The sequence below is a fragment of the Nannospalax galili genome, unplaced genomic scaffold (genome assembly GCF_000622305.1).
Source record: "Nannospalax galili isolate Female #2095 unplaced genomic scaffold, S.galili_v1.0 scaffold462, whole genome shotgun sequence".
NCBI lineage: Eukaryota > Metazoa > Chordata > Mammalia > Rodentia > Spalacidae > Nannospalax > Nannospalax galili.
Window position 1 is genome coordinate 1,011,472 of NW_008348078.1, and position 19,162 is coordinate 1,030,633.

At 38.8% G+C, this 19,162-nt stretch overlaps 1 protein-coding gene across 3 annotated transcripts in view; it reads left to right on the top strand.

The window, feature by feature from the left end:
- Positions 1 to 19,162, top strand: part of Spidr (scaffold protein involved in DNA repair) — a 389,790-nt gene that overhangs the window by 33,034 nt on the left and 337,594 nt on the right. For all 3 annotated transcript variants that reach the window (XM_008844506.3, XM_029569016.1, XM_029569017.1), the window contains 2 exons: positions 1,522 to 1,683; positions 6,937 to 7,082. In XM_008844506.3, the coding sequence (XP_008842728.1) occupies positions 1,522 to 1,683; positions 6,937 to 7,082 (308 nt within the window). The remainder of the gene's footprint in view (positions 1 to 1,521; positions 1,684 to 6,936; positions 7,083 to 19,162) is intronic.

Consider the following 19,162-nt stretch of genomic DNA (forward strand, 5'->3'; position numbering starts at 1 on the left):
TCCCCTTCCACTCCCTCCCTCCTTCCCTCCATCCCTTCCCTTCCCTTCCTCCCTTCCTTCCTTCTTCCTATTTTTTTGAGATAAGGTCTCATGTAATCCCAGTTTACTTTGAGCTTGCTTTGTGCCTGAGGCAGACCTTGCATTTTTGATCCTCTGGCCTCTACTTCCTGAGTGTTAGGATAATGGACATGAAGCACCAATCCTGGCTAATTGGTGGGCTCGATGCCTGCTAGGCAAGTACTCTAGCAAATGAGCTACATCTGTAGCCTGCATTCCTTTTCTGTGCAGATTAAGAATATAATATTCAAAAATATTTTTTTATTTATAAAACACTGCCTTAGAATAAATCAGCACACATCTTTTTGTAAGGTGTTCTGATAGTAGTAGAGAATTTTATATTAATTATTAGTGCCAAATGCTGTGATAGGCATATCAATTTAGATCTGACTTTTAAAAGATAATATATGGAGAAAAGAGTATATTTCTTTTTAAAAAACATTTATTCTTTATGTGTGTGTGTGTGAGCCTGTGTGACTTTATGTGCACTACGTGCATGTAGGAACCTGCTGACAGTGCTGGAACCCCTGGAACACACTACAGCAGCTGTGAGCCACCATGTGGATGCTGGGAGCTCACCCCAGGTCTTCTGTAAGAGCAACAAGTGCTGTCAACCACCGTGCCATTTCTCCAGCCCCCAGTATATTTAAATAGATGTGAAAAAATTAATAAAAAAAATAGATGTGGCTATATATTTTTCTGAAGTTGTAGTAAATTCAGTTTTGAAAGATAATTTAAATAATAAATGAATTGCTACTGTATTTAACTACAAAAGAATCTTTTGAGATTATTTCCCCAGGCCAATGCATATTTGACTTGCAATGCCGTACTCTTCTGTTTAGATGATCAGTATATCCTAAAAGTCTGTAAGAGTTTGTGTCAGTGTACCTGCTTTATAACACATACAGCTTGGTTAAGCCAAGACAGTATCATTAACAACTTAATAAAGGCTTACATAGAAGCTGATGGGAAAAGTACATAAAGTATTTCCTAGAACTGGTTCATTTAAAAAATAGCAGCTCTTAAAGTGTTAGTTTAAAACAGTCTACTAGTAAAAATTCCAAGGTCAAAACAAAACAAAACAAACACATTTAGTGTCAGAAACAAATACTCTTCTGAGAACTGGAAACTAGAAATAGGGAACATACTTTTGCAAAGTGTGCATAGGGTCAGAGGCCTGTGTCCATAGCTGTTTCCTCAGCTTTTTCTCTTTTTCTTTTCTTTCTTTTTGTCTTTCATAACCTTTGTTAACTACTTTTTCTTCTTAGAACTTGGCTTTAATTCAAATAATCCCTGCAAAGGATTCCATGTTATACATGGAACATTGTTCAGGAATATTTAACATGACATTGTTTTCACTATCATTAGAGTTTTCTGTTTGTGGCTGTGACAAAATGCTTAAAATCTCATTCTGATAAATAGTAATTGTCAGCTGATAAGATTGATTTCTTTTTTCTTTAACAGAAACTACATCTAAGCATATAAGTGACCTTGGAAATATAACATGGAGTTCCAGCTCAGATGAAGATAAGACACTTTCTAAATCACAGCGAGATGGGCATGGCTCTAGAATACACAGGTTTCATAACAGATCTACTCCATGTCCAGAAGATGGCGCCTCTGAAGGTACATTGCTAATTTTTAAGAAGTCCAGTTTTTGTTAAATATGATTTTACTGTGTTCTATCTTCTATACTAAGTCCTCTATAAACAGTTTCGTATATTTATCACGACAACTCTAAGAAATAGGTATTATTGTGACTTTTTGTTCATTTTCTTTGTTTTTTTAAAAATTTTTATTAAGTTAATATGTACGAGTGGTGGTTTTTGCCTGCGTGTATGTTGTGCAGTGCCCACAGAGGACAGAAGAAGGCATCATGTCTCCTGGAGCTGGAGTTACACATCTCTCCAGACCCTTGTTTTTCATTGTTTGAAGCAGGTTGTTGCTTTCTACTTGTGTAGTCCAGGCTGGCCTTTAACTTGCCGCACTTGGCCACTACCTCCCAAGTGCCGAGATCACAAGCACGTACCATCATACCTGGCTTTATTGTGCTGTTGTACAGTTAATCATTTAGGCTTGATTTGTTAAGACTTGATTGGGATTCCATTTTCAGTCTTTGATGTCAACGCCAGTTCTCCAGTTCCTGCACAGTGCTGCACCCGTGCTGCCTTCTGGCTAGCACTGCTATGAGAGCCAGTGTATGGCAGAATTAAATTTCTGTTGGGATGGCGTTTTAGAGTATGTCATGTTTTGGATAATTAGAATAGGGTTTCTCAACCATAGCACTTAATGCTTTCAAAATAAGCTATGGCTTTTAACTGATGGTTCATGCTAGTTACTTAGCCAAGGTTGGGTTTGGTCAGACATCTTCTCTGGAGGGTGATTTAAGTACCATCGACCACTTTGCATGCCAGTTTGTTAGCTGCCGTTGACATTTTTGTAGTCATCTGATAAAATGATGTTTTAAATTATGCATAAGTAATTCGGTCATGTTGATTGATATTCACTGTGATATAACTGTTAATCTTCACACAATTCAGGACATAGTTTCAGTATTAAAAATGTGCTTTATATGAATTATATCTCAATGAAACTGCTGTTATATATAAAAAAAACACTGTTGCCCTCTTCTATTAAAGAGATGGGATTGAAGAGATGGCTCAGTGGTTAAAAGCACATACTACTCTTCCAAAAGACCTAAGTTTGGATCCCAGCACCCCTGTTGGGCAGCTCTTAACTATCTGCAAATCCAGCTCCAAGGAATCCAAATTCCTCTTCTGGCCTCCTTAGTCCCACCTCCCCGCCCCCCAATGTAACACACACATACATATAAATAATAAGTAAATCCTAAAAAGTATTCATAAAGTTCTAAAATCCTGTTTATAAATGGAAACATGCTCTGAGCCAATTACTTAAATTATTTATTTTTATTTTATGTGTATGAGTATTTTACCTACATATATATAAATGCACCATATGTGTGCAGTGCCCGACGAGGGTGTTGGAACCCCTGGAACGGAGTTATGATTGTTAGCCACCATATGGATGCTGGGAAACAAAAACCAGATCCTCTGCAAGAGCATCCAGTGCTCTTAACTGCTGAACCATGTGTCCAGCCCCTGAGCTAATTACTTAAAATGAGTTAACTCCCAGCACTTCAGAGGCTGAGGTAAGATGGTTCCAAATTCAAGGCCAGCCTTGGTACACATGGAGTTCCATCCAAGGCTGAGTTATATATTGAGATCTAGCTTCAGAATGCCAAAAATTAGGGGCAGTGGCTAGGCATGAGGATCTAAGGTCCATCTTCAGCAGGCACATAAAAAAGCTGAGCACAGTGTATGCTTGTAATCCTAGCATTAGGGAGGCAGACATAGTGGGGTACCTGGTGCTCACTGACCAGCCAGTTAGTTTACTCAGTGAGCTCCAGCTTCAGTAAGAGATCCTGTCTTGAAAAATAAAGTTGAGAGTGATAGAGGAAGACACCTAATGTCTGGCCTCTGCACACATGGACACACACAGATATCCTCACATACACCAAAGCGAGTAAATTAAAATTTAAAATAATTGAAAATAAAATGAGTTAGCATGTAGTTGGATTTTCTTATAAAGTTAATCTTAGCTAAAATGTAAATGACTGCTTCAAGGTTTGTGGTTATGGTGTGTAGGTGCCAGACTGCCTCCTACTTCTCCTCTGTTTCTCTTTTCTCCTATTCCTTCCTTCCTTTTTTTAAAACCTTTACTAGATGATAGATACTACTGTTGATCCAGACTTTATTGTGCCTAAAATGCTAAGCTGGATATTAAGATGCCATTTCCTTTTACAGTTACTGTATCCCATGAGCTAAGAAGTATCCTCATTTTATTAAAAGAAAATTGGGACTTAGAAAAGTCAGACACTTGCACATTAATAAGAGCTCCAGTTGATAATTCAGACCTAGTGATGTCTAGCTTCAATGCTGTGTGCTGTTGCAAAGCCTAGCTTTGTAGCAGAATTACCTTTAAAAACAGTGTCCAAGAACTAGGATTAGAGTGTCTTGGTTATAAGGTCCAGGATTGGGTTTAAGAAGGAAGAACTCAATGGGGCTGGAGAGATGGCTCAGCGGTTAAGAACACTGGTTGTTTTTGCAGAAGACCCGGGTTCAAATTCCAGCACCCACATGGCAGCCAACAACTGTCCGTAGCTCCAGTCCCAGGGGATCCGATAGCCTCTTCTGACCTCCACGGGCATTGCACCACATGGGTGCACTTACCTACATGCAGGCAATACACGCGTACACATAAAATAAAAAGAGTAAATAAAATTAAAAAAAAATTTTTTTAAAAAGAACTCAAAGTGAAATTTATCAAAAAAATTTTTTTTTAAAAAATTACCCTTCCAGGAACTGAAGGCATAGTTCAGTTGGTGAACTAGACTTGAGTGCCATACCTAGAACTTACATTTTTAAAAAGCCAGGCATGGTGGTGTACACTTGTAATCCCAGCACTGGGGAGGTAGAGATGAGCAGATTCCTGGGTCTTGATGGGCAGATCCCTGGGCTCCCTTGCTAGAGTGTGCAGTGCCAGTAGCAGCTCTGAGTGCAGCTGTGCTCATTCTTGGGCTCGGCATGATCTCCCGCTGTGGTGGTTTAGCAGCCTGGAGGATCTGTCATGTAATTCCTCACCTGGCTTCATGTCTAAATGTGAACTGAGGTACAAGGAGCAAAGGCTGAGATGCATCTGCTTCTCTCAGCACTGGCCTAACCTCTATCTAGTTTTTTTGTGATCACTACAATTGCCTTTTACTGTATCTTCTCAAACCTTAGACTGAAAAAAAGAGCTAAATACATTATTTTATCTTTATGTGTATGTGTGAGTGCCTACATGTATGTATGTGTACCACATGTGTGACTGGTGCCCTTCTGAGAGGGCACTGGATTGCCTGGAACTTGAGTTATAGGTGGTTGTGAGCTGCCACTTGGGTGCTTTGAACCAAACCTGGGTCCCCTACAAGAACAGCAAGCACTTTTAACTGCTGAGCCATCTCTTCTGTCCTACATCCCATATTTTAAATTTAGTTTATTTATTCTACCTTTAAAAAAATTTTTAAATTCTTGTCAGGTACTAAAATGAGTACATTTTTTATAAATTACTTCACTTTACTGGAGGAGAGTTGGCATATTGAGACTTAATTTTTAATAACTGCTTTTAGTTATTTAGGCATAGCGCATTGGAATTGGCATATTTAGTCATGTGATACAGAAACAATTTAGTGTTCTGTCCTAAAATTTTGCTGAAGTAGTTTTGAGACAGGGCTTACAAGGTAAAATAGAAATAAATATACTTTGCTTTCTTATTCATGAAGGAATTCTAGAAAAAACTATTGGATGAAGGCATTTGAAGAAATTATTTTTAACAATGGACTATTTAAATAAACTTTAGATCATAGATACAATAGAATACTAAATTACAGAGAAGAATGAAGGTACCCCCTCCTTGTTGATAAGGAATAATCTCTTAATTACTGTAAGTGAAAAATCAAGATGTATAAGAAAGTAAGAAATAATATATATCTTATTTTCTTGAACATAGTGGATATTTCAAATCCTACAGTTTTCAAAACCTTATGAAACTTCTTCTTTGTACTCATCATATAATATTCTTGAGAAATGAGAAATAAAGGACCTGCCTCATTTATTTCTTCCTAGTTCTGTCCTTTCATGTAAATGTCATATGCTGGTGGTGGTGGTGACAGTCAGTGCAAAGTACCCTCTGTGGGGCCAGCCTCCGTGGCTCAGGCAGCTCTTCTCTGTAGACTTCTGTCCTGGAAGGTGCTGCTTGCTCATGGATAGAGCGATATGATATCCCCCACTGAACTTGAACCAAAGCTAATCTGATTTTGAAACTGTGCACTTATTAGATTTCCACATGGACGTTTACAGTGTCACCTGAGTTCCTTTTTTTTTTTTTTTTTTTTTTTAATTTTAAAATTTTTTTTTTGGGAGAAATGGCTCAGCAGTTAAAAACACTGGTTGTTCTTGCTGGGTTCAAATCCCAGCACCCACATGGCAGCTAACAACTGTCCGTAACTCCAGTCCCAGGGGGATCCGACAGCCTCTTTGACTTCTGCAGGCATTCCATGACATGGGTGCACTTACCTACATGCAGGCAATACACGCATACACATAAGATAAAAATAATAAAATTAAGAAAAATTCTTTTCTTTGACAACTTTGTACATGTGTGTATCTTTCTTTAAGAATTTTGTACATGTGTGTATTTTTCTTTGACAACTTTGTACATGTGTGTATCTTTCTTTGACAACTTTGTACATGTGTGTATCTTTCTTTGACAACTTTGTACATGTGTGTATTTTTCTTTGACAACTTTGTATATGTGTGTGTCTTTCTTTGACAACTTTGTACGTGTGTGTGTCTTTCTTTGACAACTTTGTATGTGTGTGTGTCTTTCTTTGACAACTTTGTACATGTGTGTGTCTTTCTTTGACAACTTTGTACATGTGTATATTTTTCTTTGACAAATTTGTACATGTGTGTGTCTTTCTTTGACAACTTTGTACATGTGTGTATTTTGACTATAGTAACCCCCACTGTCTTCTCTTATTCCCCCTCCCACTTCCTCTCAACCCTTTCTTAATAAATCCTTCCCAATAATTCAACAAAAAAAGAATTCAAAAACAGTGAATAAAAGTAGTTAACTTGGACTTGGGGTGGGGGTGAGTTGGGAGAAACAGTGGCTGCAGATGGGAGCTGGGGTTCTTCACTGTCTGTATACTTTTAACAATCAGTGTCATGGATATATTAACCACTGAGAATAAAATAAATTTTATAAAGTTAGTATTAAGGGGATAGAAAATTTAAAAAGTTAAAAATGTATTTGTAGATGAATTACAGTTTATTGACTGGGAGAGTAGCAGTGACAGTGAAGATGCTGGTGAATACAGTGAATGTGAAGGCGGTGAGGGAACCATGGACATCTCAGATTGTGCTTCTTGTGCAAGTAGTGATGGCAGGCTACATCAGCTTCAGGTAAGAATGTGTTATTTAAAACTTTATTCTCTTTATAACATTTGGTAATTGTAGCATTTTGGTGCTTTTAATCTCAGCCCTATCTTTTCAGAGACAGTCCCTTTTAACTCTTGGTGGATCATTTTAGTCTTAACTCCCCAAGTTAACAGGCTTGTGCCCCAGTGAGCTCCTTTGTATCCGCTTTCTAGCCCTTAAGCTGTCCTTGTATTCTCCAGTGTAGATATCAAGATGTGTGACTAGTATTCAACATTTTCATGATTGTGAATCAGTATTGATGGCACAGAGGTGGCTGATTTTTTTTTTTTATTTCACAGCTTTTCTTCTTTTCCTTGGATTTAGTAAATTACTTTGCTTTCTTATTTATCCAACTTAGCACTAATGATTCTTGATTTGTCACTGTTGTTTAGCCCCGTTTAAGCTTTTTAGACATAACAAGCATTATCAATTTTGTTTTCTTAGTGAATTCTAGCTTATAACCTCCTAGCCCCTCCAATTTGAATACAATGCTTTTTCTAGCTGTGGATGTTGTCCCCTGGGGGACTTTTTCATAGCTTTAACTAAACTACCCAAGAAAACAACTTAAGGGAAGAAGGATTTATCTTGACTCACTGTCTCCAAAGGTTTGGTCCATAATTGCATGGCCTCATGTGCTTGGGCAGAATGCCATATGGTAGAAGAATTGGGGGGAGGTACTTCACATAGTGACAGGAAGAACCAGAGAGGACTGGGGACCAGGTGTGACCTTCAGACACATACCTGTCTCCTGCTTCTTTCAGCTGGTCTCCACCTCTAAAATCTCCTGAAACACTGTGACCAGAGAAGCCAAGCACACATTCAGCATACAAGCCTGTGTTCTCTGTGGAGAGCTTTCCTTCCTGTTCAGGTCCCATCGCCATCTTTCCAGAAGCTTATTTAGTCTAGCCTGCATTTAGCGTTTCCATCATTTCCACCTTCATTCTGATTGGATGTCTTTTCTCAGTTGTCTCTGAGAAAAGAGTCATAGAAGATAATTGTTTTTATCAGCTGTGTGTGGTGACAGTGTCTGTAGTCCCAGCACTGGGGAGGTTGAGACAGGAGGATCATGAGTTTAAGACCAATTTGGACTACATAGCCTCAGAAAGAAGAGAGAGATTTTATAATACATTGATGTGACCAAAAAGCTGTATATACTTTTAGATTGAAAATGGATTTCCTTCAAAGATTTGAAAGCATTGCTTCATTATCTTTTAACTTGTGCCTGAAGTATTCTCATTCTTGATATTTTAAGATTTTTTTTTTATTATTGCCAGTTTTAAGCAATTTGATTGTTATTTGCCTTGATATGGTATTCTGTTCAGTATTTGTCAAGATTCTGGTGAATGCAATGAATGTGCTTTATGGAGTCCTCAGGATCAACAGATCAATATTTGTTATTCATCTTTTGTTGGTTCAGGAGAGGTACATGCTGATGGTCTGTGAATACCAGGCAAATAATATACCACTGAGCTATATCCCCTTTAATCGTTTTTTATAGCAGTTATTTCAGCAAATATTAGGTAATAGTTTGTTGAGATTAAAAAAATATTTATTTTATTATTTATTTATGTTTGTGTGTGTCTTTGTGTATATATGGATGTATGTGCACCCACAGAAGCCAGAGGAGGGTATCAGATCTCCTGGAACTAGAGTTAGAGGTGGCTGTGAGCTGCCTGATATGGGTGCTAGGAACTGAGCTCTGGTTCTGTGAAAGAGCAGCGAGTGCTCCTAACCTCTGAGGCATTTCTCTAGCTCATTACTGGGATTTTAATTTGCACTTCTTTGAAGACTACTGTTGATTTGCATTTTTCATTTGTGTTGATCACTTATATGACTTCTTAGATTAAGGTTTCTCAACAACAACGAAAAACACTGAAAAGCACAACTACTCTCTGACCCTGCAAGCATACTTCTGGGTATATATTCTAAAGGAATTGAATCAGTATGAGGAAGAGATAACTTCCCTCCATATTCATTGCAGGATTATTCATCATAGCCAAGATAGGGAAGCAGCCCAGAGTCTAAACCTGAATGAATGGATAAATAAAATGTATTGTATATATGTAATGAATTGTTCATCTTTTAAAAAGAAGAAAATTATCAATAGCAGCATTGAAGAGCTTGGAGGACACTCTCCTTGCTGAAATAAATTAGGTGCACAAAGGCCAAATAGATTTTGTACCTTATTTGAGATGTTTCAGATGAAAGTATTTTGGATTTCAGATTGTTTTTATTTTGGATATTTGCATACATATAATGAGTTATCTCAGGTATGGGACCAGAGTCGAAACATGAAATTCATTTATATTTGGCATGTAACTTCATACATAAAGTCTGAAGATAATTTAATGTACTTGTCTCTTGACTGTAGTCTAGTGCATGAGGCCAGGTATGATGGAATTTATGACTTGGGGTGTCTTATCAGGACTCAGAAGATTTTGGAATCTATAGTTTTGAATTAGGGGTATTTGACTTGAATTCTTATGGGACAGTTTGGGAAGGAACACTATTAACATGCTTTCAGCTCACTAACCCACTCCATTCTTGAGAGGGCTTGCCTTTTCTTTTCTTTGTTTTTTTGAGCTGACCTGGAACTCACTATGTAGACCAGCTGTCTTCAGACTCACAGAGAGCCACCTGCCTCTACCTCCTGAGTGCTGAGGTTAGGGCGTATGCCACCACACCCAGCTTGATGTTCTCAAAGTGTTTGGTAGAATTCACCATGGAAGCCATCAAGTCCCAGGCTTTTCTTTAATGGTGTATTATTCTTTTTTAAATGACTGAATCATTTTCCTCATTGATCTGTATATGCTTTCTGTTTCTCTGTGATTCAATGTTGATAGGTTGTCTACTTTTTAGGAATTTATCCATTTCATCTAGGTTACCTAGTGGGTTGGTGTGCAGTTGTTTATAGTAGTCACTTATGTTCCTTCCTATTTATGTGGTATCAGTTGTAATGGCCTTTGAGTCTCTTTTTCCTTAGTCTTTCCTTTTCCTTAGTTCATTAAAAAAATATTTTCAAAGAAAAGCAATTCTTCTTCTGGTTGATCCTCTATTATTTTTCTAGTCTATTTATTTCTACCCTGATATTTATATTTTATTCCTTCTATTCACCTTGGGCTTAGTTTTTTTCTTCCTTTAGTTCTCTGATATACAGCATTTGAAATATTTCTTTTTTCTTTGTTTTGTTTTGTTTTGTTTTGTAGGATCAGATCCAGAGCCACCTGTGTGCTAGACAATGCTCTATCATTGAGCCTGCTTTCCAGCCTCATCTTACTGCTGCCTTACAACCTGGTTTTCCTTTTTTAAAAAACATGGTCTCCCTAGTCCCAGCCCAGCTGGAACTCACTATGTGAACCAGGCTGACCTTGAACTCATAGAGATCCTGCCTCTGCCTCCTGAGGGCTGGGATTAAAGATTAAAGGCACTCCCGGACACACCTGGCATTACATTTTTTTTTTTTAAGGTTCATTTGTTTTGTTTTGTTGACACAGGATCTCAGTGGTCTGGGACTTGCTATATAGCCCAGGCTGACCTCAAATTTCCAATTTTCTTGCATTTGTATCCTTGATTATAGGCATAACTATAACCTGGCACCTGGCAGTGACTGTTCCTTTTCTTCCCCTTATGGTCCCTCTTCCCTTTCCTCCCCTCCTGTTCTTATTTTTTTCTTCTTCTTCTCCATCATGTTTACAGGATCTCACTGTATCCCATGCTGGCCTTGAAATTCAGTCTTGCTGCTTAGTGCTGGGATTACCACAACAATCAGCCTTTTCTTTCTCCCTCCCTCCCTCCATATTTATTTTTGCATTCATTTATTCTTTGTGGTATGTTTAGAGGGATGGATGTGCTCATACATGGTGTTTGTATGGTGGTCAGAGGACAACTTTTGGGAGTGTGGTTCTATCATAACACCATGTGGGCTCTGAGGACTGAACCCAGGTCCTCAGACTTGGCAGCAAGCGCCTTACCCTCTGAGCCATCTCACTGGCCTCCTTTCTCTTTTGGTATGTGTATTTACTGGTATAAACTTCCCTATTAGAGAAAGTAGGGGTTTTTGTTTCTACATCTCATAAATTTTATGTTTCCATTTTTTGTCCCAAGAGATTTTCTTTTGATCTATTTCCTTTGTCCCAGAACTCTGCTGTTTAATTCTTACATATTTATGACTTTTCTCTAATTTTTTTCCTGTTTTTGATTTCTACTTTCAACCCATTATGGTAAAAAACAAACAAAAAATATACTTGATAGGATTTCAGTCTTGCAGTTGTTAAAACTTCTTTTGCGATCTAACATATGAGCTATACTGGGCCATGTCCTCTATGAACTTGAGAATGTGTTTTCTATTGTATAAAGTATTGTTTTATTTCAGTGTCTCCTTATTAATTTTATATCTGCATTAAGTGTTTTGAGTATTCAACCTGCAGACCACATGCATTTCAGAATAGCCATGAAGGTGGCCTAACACATTTATCATGGCATTGTATTGCAATGTCAAAGGTTGGGCACCTCTAATTCACACCTAATTCTGGTTGACCTGAAAATGGGTATTAAAGAACCTTACTAATTGTATTACAGTCAATCTCTTCCTTCAGATATATTAATATTTGCTTTACATGTTTAGGTGATCTGATGTTGAGTGCATCGGTATTTGAAATTATAAATTGTCTTTGTTGACTGACCCTCTTTATTACATAAGGAATTTGTCTGTTTGAAACAGTTTATGGCTTAATGTTTATTTAATCCTCTCTAAGTCTAGCTACTTCTGCTTTCTTTTGGTTTCTTTTTGTATTAAATATCTTTTTCCATCTTTTACTTTCATTCAAAACGTATCTTTAATCATATAATGATTGGTACAGCATTTGGTGGGTCTTACTTCTTTTTAAAAATCCATTTAGCTACTCTGTCTTTTAAGTTTTATTTGTGTGTGTGTGTGTGTGTGTGTGTGTGTGTGTGTATTTGTAGAAAATGCAGTTGTGTGCATGTCACAGCATCTATTTGGAGGTCAGAGGATAACTTTCAGGACAGATTCTTTCCTTCCATTGTGTGTTCAGGGATTGGACTCTGGTATCAGTATTGTTACCCTCTGAGTGATCTTGTGAGCTCCACTCTGTCTTTTGACTGGAGAATGTAATTTATTTAAATTCAAGGTAATAATTGATAAGTAAGAACTTATATTGACATTTTGTCTTTCCTTTTTTGTTGCTTTGTAGAGCCTTTGTTCCTTTCTTCCTCTTATTATTATCTACCTTCTTTCAAAGTTTTCTCTGTCACTCTATGCTTTGATTCCTTTTTTGATGTAAGGAATGAAAATAAGGAAGATTGTATCTCCTATAGTTTTTGCTTGAGGTTGCCATAAACGGCATTTTTTAGTTCTAACAAGCTACTTTTAGTAGCTAATAGTTCTAAACAATTTTTAAACATCTACAATTTTACCCTCCCCTCTTATGTTTTTGACATTACAGTTTGCATCTTTTTATGTTATGTATGCCTTGGCAAGTTATTATAGCTTTTATTATTTTAAAAGTTTTAATTTTTTTAGCCTTAATACTAAGATATAAGCAATTTATGGTGTTAGAGTATACCAAATTTGGCTATATAGCTTCATTTGTAAGTTTTATGTTTTTGTAGCCCAGATTGGCTTCCTGATTCCCTAGCCTCTGTCTCCTGAGTTCTAGGGTTACAGGCGTTTGCTCCCATGCCTGGCTCATAAATATGTCAGCAACTTCTTCAGCATTTCCTGTAGGCTAGATCTCGTAGTGAAACATTCCCTCAGTTTCTGTTTCTCCTTCACTGTTATTTCTTTTCTTTCTTCTTTTTCCCTCTGTCCCCACCTCTCTATGAGACAGGGGCTACCTTGTACTGGAGACTGGTCTGGAACTTGCTGTGTACCCTAGGCTGTTCTCAAACTCATGATCCTTCTGACTCAGTCCCTCAAGTACCTGGATATTATAAGCATGTACCCCCAGTTGATGGCTGTGTTTGGGAAGATTAGAACCTTTAGGAAGTAGCGCCTTGCTGGAGGGAGTAAGTCACTTGGGAAGGCAGTCAGGTTTCTGACCTGGTCCCATTTCCTGTTCTCTCTCTCTCTCTCTCTCTCTCTCTCTCTCTCTCTCTCTCTCTCTCTCTGTCCTTCCTTTGTGGAAAAAATATAATCAGCCATATATTAGCTATTTTTCTGTTGCTGTGATAAAGCATCATGGCCAGGCAACTTATAGAAGGAAGAGTTTATTGTGCTTAGGGTTCCAGAGGGATGAGAGTCCATCATGGTGGGGAGGCATGGCAGGAGGCAGCCGGAGCTGAAAGCCAAGTACTCATATCTTTAGGCAGGCACAGGAAGCAGAGAGGGCAAAATCAAAGGAGATTAGGGGCTCTCAAAGTAGTATGTGTTTCCTCTAGCATCACTTTGGCTCTTAAAGGTTCCACAACCCCCCACCCCTTAAACAGTATCATTAATTGATCAAGCGTTCAAATACTCAGAGCCTGTGGGGAACAGTTCTCATTCAAACTCCACAAGCCAGCTTCCTGCTTCTGCCCCATGTTATCCCTGATTGCTGCCACACATGCCTTGCCTGCATTGTGGACCTGTCCCTCTGGAATCCTAAACCCAAATAAAACCTTTAAGTTACTTTTGTCAGAATATTTTAGCATAGCAACAAGCTGGCCTTGAACTCACAGAGATCCTCTTGCTTGTGCCTCCCAAGTGTTGGGATTAAACACATGTGCCACCACACCTGCCTGTCTTTGATTTTTGATGGTTTGATTATGTAACTTGGTATAGTTCTGTAAGGATTAAATCTTTAAAAAGTTTATGTATTTTTATTCTTTGAGAATTTCTTCCCTCCAGCTTCCCTGTATCTCCCTCAGTATGTCCCCTCCCAGTGTTCTGTCATCTTCTTCCTTTATTTCATAGCCCAGTAAGTCCAGCTACTGATGCCCTATGTGCATGGGTGTGAGCCATCCACTGGTGCATAGGAACTCTCCCTCTTTCTGTTTCTTGCTTGTTTTTCTTTTTTCCTCTCTGGGTAGTTTCAGATGACTTGTCCTCACACCTTTCTTTTTCTCTTGGAGTCTCATGTAGCCCTCCCTGACCTGGAACTTACTATGTAGGTGAGACTGGCCTTGAACTCCTGATCCTCCTGTTTCTGCCTCTCAAGTACTGGGATTACAGGCATGCACCACTATACCCAGCTATTTACTGTTCTTTCTTCTGTTTGTTTGAGTTTGCTTTTGAAGTTCTCCCTGGAATTTTATAGTTCATTGTGTTATTTAGCTTTGGAATTTTGTGGTATTTTTTTAGACAGGGTCTCACTACGTAGCTCCAGCTTGCCATGGATTCATTATGTAGACGAGGCTGACCTAGAACTCACAGAAATCCACCTGCTTTTGCCTCCTGAGTGCTGGGATTAAAGAGTGTGCCACCATGCCTGGCCCTTGTTCTTCTTTTATATTTTCATTTTTGTTTTATATGTATCAGTATTATTATTATTATTATTATTATTATTTTGGTCTTTTTGAGACAAGGTCTCCTTGTAGCCCCAGCTGTACTAGAACTCATTATGTGGACCAGGCTGGCCTTGAACTCACAGAGATCCGCCTGCCTCTGTCTCCCGAGTGCTGGGATTAAAGGTGTGCCCCCCCCACTCCCTGGCATGTATCAGTATTTTACCAAACCTAAGTCCTCTGGAAGGGCAACCAGTACTCTTAACCATTAAGCCATTGCTCCACTGCTTCTGTTCTGTTTTTAATGGATTCTGTCTTTTTGTTGAGATCATTTCATTCATGTATTGATGGTCCTGATTTCATTTAGTTGTCTCTTTTCTTTCTTATAGCTCACTGAACTTCTTTAAGTGGGCCTTTAAATGGCTGACTACTTTTATCTCATGTTCCTAACTTATAAATCACTTTTCTTTCTTTCTTTCTTTCTTTCTTTCTTTCTTTCTTTCTTTCTTTCTTTCTCTCTCTCTCTCTCTCTTTTTTGTTAAATATTTTATTTGGGGGCTGGAGAGATGGCTCAGTGGTGAAGAGCACTGGCTGTTCTTGCAGAGGACCTGAATTCAGTTCTCAGCACCCATCCATAACTCCATCCACCTGCAGTTCCAGGGGATCCAACACCCTCTTCTGATCTTTGTGTGCATTGCATTACATGGGTGCACTTATATATAAATATACTTAACTTTTTATATATTTATTATTTTTTTTATGTGTATGAATATATTGCCTGCATGTGGGTGCTGAAAATTGAACCCGGGTCCTCTGCAACAACAGCCAGTGCTCTTAAATGCTGAGCTGTGCCTCTGGCCTGTCACTTTATTTCTTTGAGAGAGGTGTGCTTCCTGTTTGCTTTATTTCTCAAGTTTACTATTATTTTAATCATATATTACCTAGTATTTTATGAAAAATGCTGTAACAGTAAAATAAAGGAGTTGTTAAGTTAACTTCATGCTTTGCAGTGAAGAGATTGAGGAGCGTGAAGTTGAAGGTAGGACCAGCCATCACTGAAGGCATGATAGAAAAGAACACATGTAGAATATCATGTTTAAGTAAATCATGTTCAGGTGCGCCTCAACTTACCATGTTTCTTAAGCACCTGGCATTTACATATTATCTATAGAGTGCAACTGCCCTTTTCTTCTGACCTTAGGCTATACTGTACTGGCACAGTTACTACCATTTTCCTAGCACATTCTTTTTAAAAATATTTTTATTGATTTGAAATTGATTACAATGTATCTTGATCATATGCAGAACTCCTCCCCCCTTCTACCTCCACCTTACTCCCCCTGACCCAACTTCATATCCTCCATTATTATTTGTCTTTTTTAAAAAAACCAAAACATTTTAAAGGCCTGCTGACTCTAATATGTGATTCTCACATGTTCTTAGGTGTGGGTCTGTCCTTTGGAGTCTGTTCAACCTACCAGGTGTCACACCAGTAAGGAAAGTGACTCTCCCTCTCCCAGCATCTATCAATTGCCAACAGATCCTCACCTAGGACTGGGGCTTCCTGACCACCTCTCCCATTCATGCTGGGCCCCTGTCTGGCTTGGGTTTGCACAGATCTTGTGTATGCTGCCACAAGTGCTGTGGGTTCATATGTACAACTACCCAGTGGTGTCCAGAAAACAGTTTCTTTGTATTCATCTGCCACCTCTGGCTCTTACAGTTGTTCTGCTCCCTCTTCCTCAATGATCTCTAAGCCTTGGGAGGATAATGTGTGATACAGGTGTCCCATTTAGGGCTGAGTACTCTGCAGTCTCTTAATTCTTTATATGTTGACCATTTGTGGGTTGCTGTGTTAATCACCATCTGCTGCAAGAAGAACCTTCTCTGGCAAGAGGTGAGAGATGCACTAATCTATGGGTATAGCAATAAATCATTATGAGTCAGTTTAATATTATGTCTATTAGCAGAATGACAGTAGTAGGTTCTCCCCTATAGTCTGTGACCTGTCTAGCCACAGGTTCTTGGTCCTGATAACAGTGTTAGGTATGGACTCCCTATTGTGGAGTGGACCTTAAATCCAATTAGAAGGTGGTTGGTTACTTCCATAATATTTGTGCCACTATTGCATTAATGGGCATATTTTGCCAAGACAGGTGTTATTGTAGCTTGAAGTGTTCACAGCTAGGTAAGATTGATGATTCCCTTCCTCTGCCGATAACATGCACAGAACCTTCTGGTAATATGAAAGTTAGTTAACATCTTGACATGTAACTTCAACTTGATCCTTATTTGTTCTGTGACTCAGGTATGTAGTGTCTTCAACAATAGGGTGGTACCATCAAGTTCTGGTGAGTAAGTAAACACAGTGGCAGTAGCCAGTATTGTTTGACTATCTATGGGATCTCTGGGCAACAACTCCAAAATTGGGAGTCCATTCCTGGCCTTGGGCTTTTCATTTGCTACCCTGTGGTGTCTATTAGGGCCACTGAACCCTTGTTACAGGATAACTACATTTAAACTTTTTTATATTGTATATGTGTATATTGAAAGAAGCTTCTATAGTAGGTTTCCCATTGAAGATCCAGATTTAAGTCCATGCACTCACAGTAAATAGTGCTGCTCAAACTGGATAGCTACATGTCTCTCACCCTCCACAGACCCCAATTCCAAATGGGTCAGGGACCTTAACATAAGACCTGATACCTTGAATCTGATAGAGGAGAAAGAAGGGACTATCCTGGAACTTACAGTCACAAGAAAGGGATTTCTGAACATGACTCCAGTAGCATAGACATTAAGTCCAATGATTGACGAATGGAACCTTATGAAACTAAAAAGCCTGGTACAGCAAAGGACACCATTATTTGAGTGAAGGAGCAACCTACAGAATGGGTACAAGTCTTTACCAGCTACACCTCTGACAGAGGGTTAGTGTCTAGAATATACAAAGAAATTAAAAAAAAAAAACCAAAAAACTAAACATAAAAAAATCTCAATTAAAAACTGGGATAAGTAGCCGTAAGTGACACATACACAATGGAACCTCTACATCGAAGGCTCATAGAACGTAGCAGAACAGGAGGTAGAGAGAACAGTGATGCATCTCTCAACTCTCACCAGTGAAGCTTCCTCATGCACACAGAAGGCCACAACTGGCCAAAATGTAGAGAATAAGAGACTGCAGAGAGTGTGTCCCCAGACAGGACTCCTATGTTAAACCTCACCCATGGCTCAGGGACCATTGTAGAAAAGGGGTTGGAAAGATTGTAAGAGCCAGGGTTGGTGCATGATCATAAGGAAACAGAGTCTTCCAGGCCTCTGGAAACTTGCTCATGTGAACTTAAGGCAATGGTGACACAAGCATGCACAAGACCCATGCAAACTCAGTCAGACAGAAACCCAGCATAGAACTGGGGACAGGTAGCAGGCCTCAACCTTAGCAGAAGAACTGTTGGCAGCTGATTACTGCTGGATAAGGATGAGTTAATTTTCTTTAAGGGAGCAACTCTAGATAGGCTAGACTCCAGTGGTTGAGTGGAGTGAGCACCAAGGGACATCTGGGTATACAAACTTGACTCGATAGGCCTTAACAAAAGTGACAGAGTGCATAGAATTTGGTTGCGGGGGAGTATGGGGGCTCTGGAGGATGAGGGGGTCTAAATATGATTAAGATGTTTTGTATGGAGTACACAAAAGTTCAATAAAAAATACATTGAAAAAAATGGGGGCAAGGAACTAAACAGAGAGTTTTCAAATGATGAAACACAAATGACTGAGAAATATTTTTTGCAATGTTCAACATCTTTCACCATCAGGGAAATGCAAATTAAAACTGCATTGAGATTTTATCTTACTCCAGTTATAATGTCTAAGGTCCAAAAATCAAGTGATGACAAATGCTGGTGAGGATGTGGGGAAAAGAGATGCTGGTGGGAATGCAAACTGGTGTAGCCATTATGGAAATCAGTGTGGAAGTTCCTCAAAAAGCTAAAAATAGATCTCCCACATGATCCAATCATACCATTCTTGGACATATACTGAAAGGACTCTGTATCCTACTACAGAGATAGCTGTTCATCCATGTTCATTGCTGCCCCTCTCACAATAGCCAGGAAATGGAAACAACCTAGATGAATGGTTAATGAAAGTATGTTACATTTACACAGTGGAAGATTATTCAGCTCTTAAGAAAAACAAAATCATGAAATTCACAGATAATGGATGGAACTTGAAACAGCCATCCTAAGTGAGCTAACTCAGACCCAGAAACAAATGTGGTATGCTCTCTCCTAAGAGGATGCCAGGTCTCAGTCCCAGCATGTTCTTCAAACAAGACTGGCTACATACATGAGCAGACATTGTAGAGCATGTAGGTAATCTACATATATGAGCAGACATTGTAGAGCACGTAGGTAATCTACATACATGAGCAGACATTGTAGAGCACGTAGGTAATCTACATATATGAGCAGACATTGTAGAGCACGTATGTAATCTACATACATGAGCAGACATTGTAGAGCACGTAGGTAATCTACATACATGAGCAGACATTGTAGAGCACGTAGGTAATCTACATACATGAGCAGACATTGTAGAGCACGTAGGTAATCTACATA